This window comes from Nesoenas mayeri (genome assembly GCF_963082525.1).
Source record: "Nesoenas mayeri genome assembly, chromosome: 1".
In the NCBI taxonomy this organism is placed as follows: Eukaryota; Metazoa; Chordata; class Aves; order Columbiformes; family Columbidae; genus Nesoenas; species Nesoenas mayeri.
Genome location: NC_137541.1, coordinates 3,108,314 through 3,120,578, shown reverse-complemented (window position 1 = coordinate 3,120,578; position 12,265 = coordinate 3,108,314). Strand labels below are relative to the sequence as shown.

The window sequence follows — 12,265 nt, the reverse complement described above, 5'->3', positions numbered from 1 at the left end:
CCGATCATAAGGACCGGCCGCTGCTCTACATACCAGCTTCAGTTGTGCAAAAAAAGAGCCAAAAGCATTTGATTTATTTAGGAAATCATTTTAAAAGGCAAAGCTGGAGCCATTTCCCACCTCTGGCCACATTAACCACCAAGAGCTCTCAACTAGTACTTCAAATCACAACAAAAGCTTGTTTGGGAAGCAAGTCAGATTAGGCAATAATTAGGTTTTACAACATGAAAATACTCCAGTAGAACAGAGGAAGGAGAGATACCCCCTTGATGGGGGTCTTGTTACAGATGAAAAACATTACAAGGAATAATAACATCTCAGGTTTCCCATATGTACTGGGAAACCCTCCAAACTTTGCTTCCATCAGCCTGTGATTCAATGGGCTCTTTGTCCCTCCTGACACATGAATTGAGTCCTCGACATATTCTGCACTATTGACCAGTACAAAGACTTTATATATACACTAGAGAATATTTAACAATTCATGATATTAAGAGATGAAACTATTTTTATCTTACAGTAAAGAATTTTGTTTGTATCATTTTCAGATCAAAAAGGCCTTTTCTCTTCGTGCTCATTGAAATACAACCCAAAATGCAAAATGAAAGAAAAACCCCTCCATGAGTCTAAAAATCATCATAGAATAATTCACTTTATGCAGCGTTACTTGGTTACTACTGATACTAAAAGGTTGTAAAAAGTTCTCTGTGCATCCTTACTAAAATGATAAATGGAACCTTCTACCTAATGGATGAAGCAGCAGAAAGAGAAGAGTCCAATGGCCAGTTTGATCCATCAATTACTGTATCTTCATTTACCCATCCTCAGGACTAATAACAATTATTTAATTTGACCTTCACTATTAAGGGCAAAGCGACGTTGCTCATTTAAATCCTTCCACATCGCGCAAGCAATGAACACTCTTGTAACATGAAGTTCACCTCCAGTTTGGTTCTCCATTAGAAAAACAAACATTAAGGAATATATTTTTAGAATATTTCATGCATCTTGTCAAACATAAATGATTAGTACACTACTACACCTTATAGTTACCATGAACTGGTTTCCAAATTCTTTAAATGGTCTCATTTCAGTAAGTAGCACAGAGCGATAGGTGTATGACTGGGAGGAAGGGGAATCATTGTGCATTTTGATGGGGATAAGAACTCATCCAAAATAACAATAGCAAAGACTTACTTGAATCGAGCTGACACTTCATCGGCAGCTTTTTGGTATTGTTCCGTGGTGACTTTGTAGAACTGGGCGCTCTAGAAAACAAAAATCAAATAATAATGCAGACTTCATATATCGATTCTATTCACGTTACTAATTAGCAATGCTAATTTAGATGCTATAGCAATTTGAGTTGCTCAAAAAATAACGCTCAGATCAGATATTCTACAAAGTTCTGGAGATGAGAAGTGTATTTTGAAAGCCTGTCCTCTGGGTTCTGGATTCTGGCTCTTAAGGAGGAAACTGTAAAGAAATATGGAGTAAGAATCACATATTTAGTACAAGCTGCCTTTGAAGCTTCTTCATTAGAATAGGGAAAAAAGAAATCAAAATACTAACCCTTACTTCTTAGTGTGCCCTTGTATGTGCTACACACATATCCCCGTTTAGTTTGCAGATGGTATTTGAGTCAAACTTCAAATTTACACAATAAATTAACTATGGCTTGACCTTCTCTATCTATCTTCTCTATCACACAAGGTTATTTTAATATTAAAACCTTCCAGGTCGCCTCAAGCAGTTGCTCATTTTAATTTTGAACATCAGAACATAGTTGCATCTCCCCTAAACCCAGGAATGGATTTCGCTCAGTTCCACCAAATCATTAATTTCCAAAATGCGGGCGAGACGAGATTGAATCATCAAGCGACAGAACTTTCGTATGCTTAAAAATGGCCAAGTTTCTCAGTGGGACACAAGATACTCAACCACAAATCACTATAATGTTGTGATGCTTCATGTCTAGATAATACATACTTGGTATTTTAAAGAGGTTTTTATAGCCTTGGCACAGTTGGACTTGAGATGTAATAACCAAGGCACCTGGCTTCACAGTTGGAGGAATAAAGCGAAGTTAAAGCAGTTCAAAAGTTCTCAAAGAGCATTTTTCTCTGAACAGTGGGACAAACAAACAGGTCGTGGAAATGCAGAAAGGTTTGGTTGGCGCTTGCAAGAACTTCTCCGTGGTTTTGCAGCTCTCGAGTCATTTGGCATCCCAGGGAGTCACGTTAACATGGCAACAAAACTCTTACAATCACGCACACCGCCTAATTATATACAAACCCCATTCTGAATCCTTATTTTAACAATCTACCTGTTAATACGAGTGTTTAAGGTCAATTCATTTCACAACGTGATTTTGCGTCTTTAAAAGAGTTAACACACAAATGGCACAATGCAGCCTGGAGAAAGCATCATTCTAATTTTATTTTTGGGTAAAGTAAGCAATTTTGTTCATTTAAGACACTGATGTATGAAAAATAGGTGTGTTTAAAACATTGTTACGGAAAACAAAAATTAAAACCCCCTGTAAAAGGAGAGATCATTTATTTGTAAAAGGCAAAGATGACATAGTGTCCTTGACCATGGGATTAGTAAACATGTCCTGAGCAACATTTATCTGTGCCAAATTATGTTATAAGGAATACAGGTTATACTATGGCAAAACCACCTGGAAACTCCAAAAGAGGCAACGTATTAATATCTACAAAAATAAAAGGAAAACTAATTACTTTTCCATTTGAGGATCTTATCGTCGGAGGTTCTTCCTTTAAATTATAACCTTGAAATGTATAGAAATCACTGAAAATAAATACCAAATCTGGGCAAGGGTAAAATTGTATTGCAAGCCTAATATTTTACCGCAAATTATAATAAATTGCGTAACATCCAACACAGTCAAAGGTCAGGCAGGGAGCACAAAGAGCACGGGGGGCTCCTGTGCTCTTGCTTCTGAGCCCCAGACCTAATAATTCATTTGTACTGGAATCAAGGTTTCCACATGTGCAAACTGGGGGGGTTATTTATTTTTTCATAAATCATCGTTGGCCCGTAAGGGAACGAAAATTAAACCCTCCGCACACCAGTGACGCTCCCCCCGCGTTCCGCAATCTCAGCTGCCCAATGACGGGCACGTCCAGGGTCCTCGGCCGGAGCTGAAATCAATGGGGACGCGGTGAGACGACAGACGGACGCGGGTGGGAGCGCGGACAGGTCACCGTTTGAGATGATGAATCGCCCTCTATCATCCCGCGGTCCCCGACGATGCTAACATTTACTATAATCTTATTTGGGCTGCGATTTATCTTTCTTTGGCCCGATCAATAAAGATGAACACAACAGTTGTAAGGATCGATTGCAATTTTTTATCATTTTCAAGTATGAAGGAGCATTTCTGACATAAAAACAATATTCTGGGTGTACTTGGTCTACTTTTTAATTGCAGTTCAAGCGATCAACTGAGCTGCTATATATGCCAAGAACTTTAAATGCTACAGTAGACCCAAGCCATTGAGAAATAATTTGTTATCTTAAATAAAAAGTGGGCTATGTTTCTTGGATCGCATCTCCCTTTGAAATTCATTCAGGTTCTTTTTTAGAGATATAGGCTCTTTAATCCGGAGATGAAGTTTAATTTTATAAGTCCTCCCTAATCCTCAAGATTGCAGTGGTAATTACTCTAAATACAAGAAAAAAGGTGCTATAACATAGCACTGCTGAATAATTTCCTCCATATACATATATGGGTTTATATTGTCTATATAATCTGCATATTCACATACTGTTCAACTCGAAGTAGAGAAACAAAACACTATGATCCAAATCGCAGGTTCACAGCAGCGGCAGATCCATCAGCTCTGGATTGGGCCTTCACAATTTCCAGCAAATATTCCAAATACAGCTGTTTTCTCCCCAAAGTCTGCACAGGTAGGAGGAGGGAGGGAAGGGAACAGAACTGCGATACCACCAACCATTCTGCATCAAGCATCGTGAGCACGAACATACAAACCTCGGCTATTTTTATCACATTCCAGATGCTCTATATGCACTCAAAGGATCCTTTTAACTGTGCAAGTCACTAACAGTAGCAAATACTACAAACAAGTTCCCTTGGATCTTTGATTTGGGTTCCTCAGGTATATGCATTATAAAAATAGCCTCCACTTACATAGTTACACAGCACCTTCGCCTCTTTAATTTCTTCTCTGTAGCTATATAACAAGAGAGATGGTTTTGTGCAGACTTCTATGATCTCCTTTGTTCCAAGAAGTATGAAAGCGCAAGAAATATGTTATGAAAGATGCTAAGAACTTCCAAGACAGAAGTGTCAGGGTTATGGCAATTAATCATGATCCTAGATTACATAGATGCTATTTCTATATTTTTTAGGGCGTTCTTGCATGATGTGGGCATGTTGTTCAACCTCAGTATGAAAATAAAGCTGCAAATTTGGTTCTTGATGACTGAAGTCTTTGCTTCTTCAAAATATCTGGTCTAAACTCATCACTCAGATGTGCTCCAGCATCACAGAGGATGCTGCCACCTCAGAGTATTCAAAATGACCTGAATTATCACAGAATCACTGAATAGTTTGGGTTGGAAGGGACCTCCAAAGCTCCCTCAGTTACCTCCTGCCATGAGCAGGGACATCTTCACCAGCTCAGGTTGCTCAGAGCCCCGTCCAGCCTGGCCTGGGATGTCTCCAGGGATCTGTCTCTGCCAACACAAAAGGTGCCTCAATAACTAAATGAAATTAGATGATTAATAGGTGACTACAGTTCTATTATTAACTTTAAGGCTGCTAAAGTTAGGGGAAACGAACCCACTTGTGTGCCTGTTCCTCGTTTCCCATCTTCTTGACTGAAGAAACACTGTCCACCTTTAAAATAAAAACTAAGGTACTGGATCAAACAAAACACTCACCGAGCTCAACACTCTGGCAAGTATTAACAGTACATGTGTAGGATAAAGAGCAGAACAGGCACATGGTGATCACAGAATCATAGAGTGGTTTGGGTTGGAAAGGATCTTAAAGATCATCTAGTCCAACCCCATGCCACGAGCAGGGTCACCTTCCACAAGACCAGGTTGCTCAAAGCCCCGTCCAACCCGACCTTGAATACTTGAAGGGATGGGGCATCCACAGCTTCCCTGGGCAGCCTGTGCCAGGGTCTCACCACTCTCATGGGGAGAAATTCCCTCCTTATATTTGACCTACATCTACCATCTTCCAGTTTAAATCATCACCCCTTGTCCTAACACTACAGGCCTTGCTAAAAATCGCTCTTCAGTTTTCTTGTAGGTCCGTTTTCGGTACTGAAAGGCCGCAATAAGGTCTCCCTGGAGCTTTTCTTCTCCAGGCTGAAAAACCCCAACCCTCTCAGCCTTGCTGGCTGATCCTCCAGCACATACAAGGATTAAATCTAGTCCTAGGGGTATGGTCCAAACTACACTGTGACCGTCACCAATAACTGAGAGTCCAACACACAAAATGCCAGAAAAATCTATGGATTCCAAGACACTGTGTCTTACCGACCTCTATGTGAGCACAAAAGGTACTTGTGATCATTACTCACCATGCCTTCTCCATGCATAAAGAACTTCAGTCTTAATTACCTCCCACAGGAATTAGGGAATTTATTTTCATTTCTTGACTATTATAGGAAAGGTAACAAAAAGATCTCTTGGAAACTAGCAATTTTTCAAAGTTTCGAAGCTGTGAAATAAATAATGGATGTCGTGCACACTACGCAGTACACTGAGTCATATGGAGGAACCTTAACAACTACACCAGCGGGTAGGGCAATACTTTAGAGGCCCGTTTCATCTGAAGGAGCCCATTGCCTTCTATACTGATGTGTTCCAGCTTGAAAGTATTTGATTTTAGCACTTGGCTACTCTTCCAGCAGAGAGAGCTTAAAAATTAAAATAATAAAATAAATAAAATAAAATAAAATAAAATAAAATAAAATAAAAATAAGAAAACTGTTGAAGAGCAAGCTGGGGGAAAACAAAGAAGAAATCCACCAAATGCTAGAAAGGCTGTGTTGTAACATCATGACACTGAGCTTGCATCACCTGGAAAGTTACGATGCTTAAGATCTTCAATACAGTCCTGTTTTACCTCAACTAACACAGCAGTAGGTGGAATTGAGTTCTGCTGGCCAAGCTGTCTTACAGGTTCTGATGTTCCCAACAGCCATCAAGCTGTCTGCCCTGTTCCCTCAATCCAGACACTGCATTCTTGCACTGGTCTACTCTTACAGAACCACAGGATGGCTGGGGTTGAAGGGACCTCTGGAGATCATCCAGTCCAACCCACCTGCTAACGCAGGGTCACCAGAGCAGATCACACAGGAAGGTATCCAGGTGGGTTTGAATGTCTCAGAGAAGGAGACTCCACAACCTCTCTGGGCAGCCTGGGCCAGGCTCTGCCACCTCAAAGGAAAGAAGTTTCTCCTCATGTTCAGATGGACCCTCCTGTGCTTCAGTCTGTGCCCGTTGCCCCTCATCCTGTCGTTGGGTACCACTGAACAGAGTCTGGTCCATCCTCTGACACCCACCCTGGAGATATTTATAACCATTGATGAGATCCCCTCTCAGCTTCTCTTCTCCAGCTGAACAGCCCCAGCTCTCTCAGTGTCTCCTCATCACAAAGATGCTCCAGACCCCTCATCAACTTCATATCCCACCGCTGGACTCCCTCCAGTAATTCCTTGTCCTTCTTAAACTGGGGAGCCCAGAACTGGACACCGAACCCCAGATGTGGCCTCCCCAGGGCAGAGCAGAGGGGGAGGAACAACCTCCCTGACCTGCTGGTCACACTTTTCCTAACACACCCCAGAGACCATTGGCCTCTTGGCCATAAGGGCACATTGGTGACTCATGGTCACCCTGTTGTCAACCAGAACTCCTAAGTCCTTCTCTGCAGAGCTGCTTTCCAGCAGGTCTGACCCCAACCCGTACTGGAACCTGGGGTTGCAGGACCCTTGGTGAACTTCATCAGGTTCTTCCCTGTATTTCCAAAACAGGAGACTCTCCTGATAATCAACTCCTCCTTTCTCAAAGCCTCTAACTTTTTGTACCCACTTCTCCTCTGATGTCCTCAGCTGAAGTCTTCTGTCCCTCTCAGTCTCTTGATGTTGGCATGATAACGTTGTACTTGGGCTGTTCTTCTGACCATCCAGAATTTGCACTGGCCATCGTGTATTTTGAGAGCCCAAGAGTGACAGTTACAGAATCACAGACTGGTTGGGGTTGAAGGGACCTCTGGAGATCATTCACTCCAACCCACCTGCTAACGCAGGGTCACCAGAGCAGATCACACAGGAAGGTGTCCAGGCGGGTTTGAATGTCTCCAGAGAATGAAGTTCTCAAGGAGCGAGTGATCCTCAACCTTCACTAGCACTTGGGCAACAGCAAGCAGATAAATACACCATAGGGAACAGTATTTTTTCTCTCCTTACCCACCTGGATCTGCATGGCAGAAGCTTTTGGCAAGATAAGCAAAATCTGAACCAGAGGAGATAGACTTCTGTTTGAATAAATGTGTGAATTGATATTTATATCCATATCAACAAGCTAAGGCGCATTTTCCCAGGAATGGCAGAAATCAGAAAGCATCCAAACTCGGCCCAATTTTAGCTTCCTTAAAGAAAATTCTTAAAATGCAGTTCCAAAATTATCTATTCAGGTTTTCTTTTCAATTATTGTAGCCTCATGTTAGTTACCATACAGGCAGAATGCCAGTCAGAAGAGTTTTGTTGAAAGAAAACAACTTAGCAAAGCTCATAGTGTTTAGTCAAGTGACTAATTTGAGGTGTGACTTGAATCTAATTGACCTGAATAGGATGACCACATGTTAAGTTACTTAAGTGTTTCCGGCCCAAAGATAAGACACAGGATACAGCCAAATCAAGTAGTATTTTCTATGCCTTTCACTTAGTATCCTTCTTTGAAAAAAAAAAAAAGATCAGGGTTTGTAATTCTTGGGGAAAAATTGCTTCTTTTTTGTTAAGAGTTATATTCAAAAAACAAAAGAGGAGAGAAGCATAGGCTGGCATTGTGTAAAAGAAGCTAAAGAAAAGAAGACATGAATTTTAATTTAAATCCATCTAATTTGTCCTGATAAATACAGAATCACAGAATCGACTGGGTTGGAAAAGACCTCAGAGATCATCAAGTCCAACCCTTGGTCCAACTCCAGTCCATTGACTAGATCATGGCACTAAGTGCCATGGCCAATCTCAGTTTAGAAATCTCCAGGGCCGGTGAGTCCAGCACCTCCCTGGGCAGCCATTCCAATGCCTGACCACTCTCTCTGCACACAATTGCTTTCTAATCTCCAGCCTCAATTTCCCCTGGCAGAGTTGAAGCCCATGGCCCCTTGTCCTATTGCTGATGCCTGGGAGAAGAGCCCAATCCCCACCTGGCTAGAACTGCCCTTCAGGTAGTTCTAGAGAGTGCTGAGCTCACCTCTAAGCCTCCTCTTCTCCAGACTAAACAAGCCCAGCTCCCTCAGCCTCTCCCCACAGGTCTTATGTTCAAGTCCCTTCCCCAGCCTTGTTGGTCTTCTCTGGACCCGCTCCAGCACTTCAATCTCTTTCCTGAGCTGAGGGGCCCAGAACTGAACACAATACTCCAGGTGTGGCCTCCCCAGTGCAGAGCACAGGGGAAGGATCACTGCCCTTGTCCTGCTGACCACGCTAGTTTGGATACAGGACAGGACAGAATCATAGCAAGCATAAATAAATAGATAAAGTCTAAATTCCGGTAGATAAAAATGAGATGTGACCATGGACAGAAGTTTTTTCATCATGTTTGCACCCAAAATAATCTTCCCCGAACAAAAGTAAGAGCAGAAGTTTCTTAAAGAACGTATTGTGGAGGAATAGGAGAAGAATTACTTTGCCAGACAGCTCTGATTTCAAAGGTCTGTTGAAGAACATCAATTCTTGCTGAAGCTCAGCAGGTCAGCTGTTTTGTCTGCGTGTGGGACCTCAAAGCACAAGTGCATGGTTTAGTCTCTGCTGAAAATCCTCAGATTTTCAGCCAGATAAAGTTCTGAAGGATCTCGTGTCATCCAAGCTGATAAAAGGTTATCAAAAGAACCAGGAGAACTTGAGCGCCCTCATTTAATTTCACTAAAGCTACATCGCTTATATGCACTATTTTATCCCAAATGTGCTGAAACTGTTTTTACTACACTTCTTCCTGGCACTGAATTTTTTCTTTTAAGCCCCTTGGCCCTGAATAGCTTCAATATGAGAGAAAGATTCATGCAACCTATTTTTTTTTAATTTAATAGTGATGTAGTTAACAGTTTATCTGACAAAGAAAAAGATGTGTGACTTCCACACAAAAGAGAGAAATCTGGCCTTGGCTTCAAGTTAGTGCTGTGAAAGACAAAAATGAGCCCGGCTTGACTTGAGAGCAGCTCAGCACCTGCTCCACCCACCAAAAGAACCAAGAGCTGGGGCTGTTTAGCACCTTTGAGAATCAGGGGAGAATTTTTAATTTAAAGACTTTTTTTCCTTGTCATCCTCCCCCACGGAAGGACTCAAAGCATCAGCAGGCAAAGATTATCACGTTCCCTGAATGGCAAATTGGAAAGTTTTCTTTGCCTCTTTCAAATGCATTTCTGCTGAAGTTAAGCTTGCTTTCATGCCTTAATTGAACTTCTGGCCATTTCATCTCGGCATCTTTTACGAACCTATTTGTGGATAATACGAAGCATTTTGTTTCGTTCATTCTGTTGACATGCAGCCTAAGATTTGAGATGGCCTTAACAGAGAAGATTTCCAGAGCAAGAAAGAAGGAATAAGCCTTATACCTGTAGAGCTGCTCCACAGACTGGAGTCCAAGAATAGGGACCAGAAGTCTGGACTGGCCACCATTATCCAAAGGGACCTACTACAGCATTTGTGGAAAGGAAACCCATCCAGGAGTGTGTTTTTTGGGACCATGGAAGGTGTAGAATCATAGAACAATTTCGGTTGGAAGAAACCCTGAAGGTCACTGAGTCCAACCATTAACCCAAACCTGTCACTACACCACGCTCCTGAGAACCTCATCTCCACAGGGAAAGGGATATGAGGAGAGCAGGATGAGCATGAGCCAGCACTGGGCCCTTGTGGCCAGGAAGCCAATGGGACCTGGGGTGGGTTAGAAGGGGGTGGTCAGTAGGTCAGAGAGGTTCTCCTGCCCCTCTGCTCTGCCCTGGGGACACCACACCTGGAATCTTGTGTCCAGTTGTGGCCCCTCAGTTCCAGCAGGACAGGGAACTGCTGCAGAGAGTCCAGCACAGGGCAACAAAGATGCTGAAGGGAGTGGAGCATCTCCCGTGTGAGGAAAGGCTGAGGGAACTGAGGCTCTGGAGCTGGACAAGAGGACACTGAGGGGGGACCTCATTAATGTTTACAGATATCTAAAGGGTGAGTGTCAGGAGGATGGAGCCAGGCTCTTCTCGGTGACAACCAATGATAGGACAAGGGGTAATGGGTTCAAGCTGGAAAATAAGAGGTTCCACTTAAATATGAGAAGAAACCTCTTCCCAGTGAGGGTGGCAGAGCCTGGCCCAGGCTGCCCAGGGGGGTTGTGGAGTCTCCTTCTGTGCAGACATTCCAATCCCCTGGACACCTTCCTGTGTAACCTCATCTGGGTGTTCCTGCTCCATGGGGGGATTGCACTGGATGAGCTTTCCAGGGCCCTTCAACCCCTGACATTCTGGGATTCAACCACTCCAGGGATGGTGACTCCACCACTGCCCTGGGCAGCCTGTTCTAATGCCTGACAAACCTTTCCGGGAAGAGATTTTCCCTAATATCCAAGCTAAACCTCCCCTGGTGCAACTTGAGGCCGTTTCCTCTCGTCCTGGTGCTTGTTACTTGGGAGCAGAGACCAACACCCTCCATGCTACAACCTCCTTTCAGGCAGTTGTAGAAAGCATCACTACATCAGGCCCCACTGTTATATAAACTATAAAGGAGACCACGTGAATTACAACAAAAAAGGAAAGATTAACTATTAGAAGAAATAGCCTTAAAACATCCAGTCACGCTTCATCTGTGAAGCTGCCACTAAAGGCAACAATGAAGCAAGAGGAGGAATTGGGAAAGGAGAAATAACAAAAAGAGAACAGATTACCTACTGCCGTGCGTATACATCTCAGTTCCAAATTAAATTACAGCTTCATAAATACATGACCATTTCTATGGCGTCTTTATTTGAATTAAAACCCTCTATTTGTGTCTGAATTGATTTTAATAAGCTACAGAAAACACAGGGTATAGCATCACCCAGTTGCCCAAGTAACACCACATCTTTATTCTACCTCAAATGCTATTAAAGTGATGTATGAATGAAGTAATTTCTTCTGAAAAGTCATCAAATCAGGCCTTTGCTCACATTTTTAGATAAGTTATTTTTTATACAAGGTATGACTTCTAACATCTGGTCCAGCCGCACTATTCAGGCAATTGTTCTATTTTTCGACTCCAAAGATGAAATAAAGGATGTTCAACTCCTCATGCAGGGAACCTACATATAGCTTAGGACTTCTGCCTTTTTGGGGTTTTTACATGCTATTATGAGCTCCTGTTTGAATAATTGCCCTCGGTATTGTTTTGCCTCCATCCCAAGATGAAGTAACCTACAGAAAAGCATCCAAGAGATCCCCCAGTGAGACACTTTGCCCACGAAACGAGGGTGTTTAGGACAATCCAGAAATAGAGAGAAAAAGATAATGGAGAGATCTGGGGATGTGCTTTCATAGCAGAGGAGAATTTTTTCATATGCAAGAAGGGGGAAGAGTAGCTATAAAAGTTAAGGCAATGATTGGGGATCTTGGACTAAGCGTACAGAAGATATCCAGGTGGTAAGCAAGTTAAGGAAGTTAAGGCTAAGACTAATTTTGAGGATTTTGGTGGAGTTTGCCTAAAGCAACATATTGCCTGCGTTGGCTCAAATTCAAGTACAACTCCCTCTCTTCTGCCTTTTACTCCCAAACTTTCATAAAACCCCATCTCCCTCTTATGTCCTGGAAGAAATTGGCTCTAGACCAGAGTGTCCCCTTGACAGAACAGATGTCTGAACTATTACGGGCTGAAGGGAGGACTTTGGACACTCAGTGCCACCACATAGCTTTACTACAGAGGACGAAAAGGCAAACGGGTACTCAAACCAGTGCTGGAGATGCCAGAGAAAAAGATACAGAAACATACGCTGTATCTTGGCAAACGTTTTGCAAGAAAAC

General features: G+C 42.6%; 1 protein-coding gene across 2 annotated transcripts in view; it reads right to left on the bottom strand.

The window, feature by feature from the left end:
* CHCHD3 (coiled-coil-helix-coiled-coil-helix domain containing 3) overlaps positions 1–12,265 on the bottom strand; it is a 157,955-nt gene that overhangs the window by 28,712 nt on the left and 116,978 nt on the right. For both annotated transcript variants that reach the window (XM_080361986.1, XM_080361987.1), the window contains exon 6: positions 1,198–1,268. In XM_080361986.1, the coding sequence (XP_080218112.1) occupies positions 1,198–1,268 (71 nt within the window). The remainder of the gene's footprint in view (positions 1–1,197; positions 1,269–12,265) is intronic.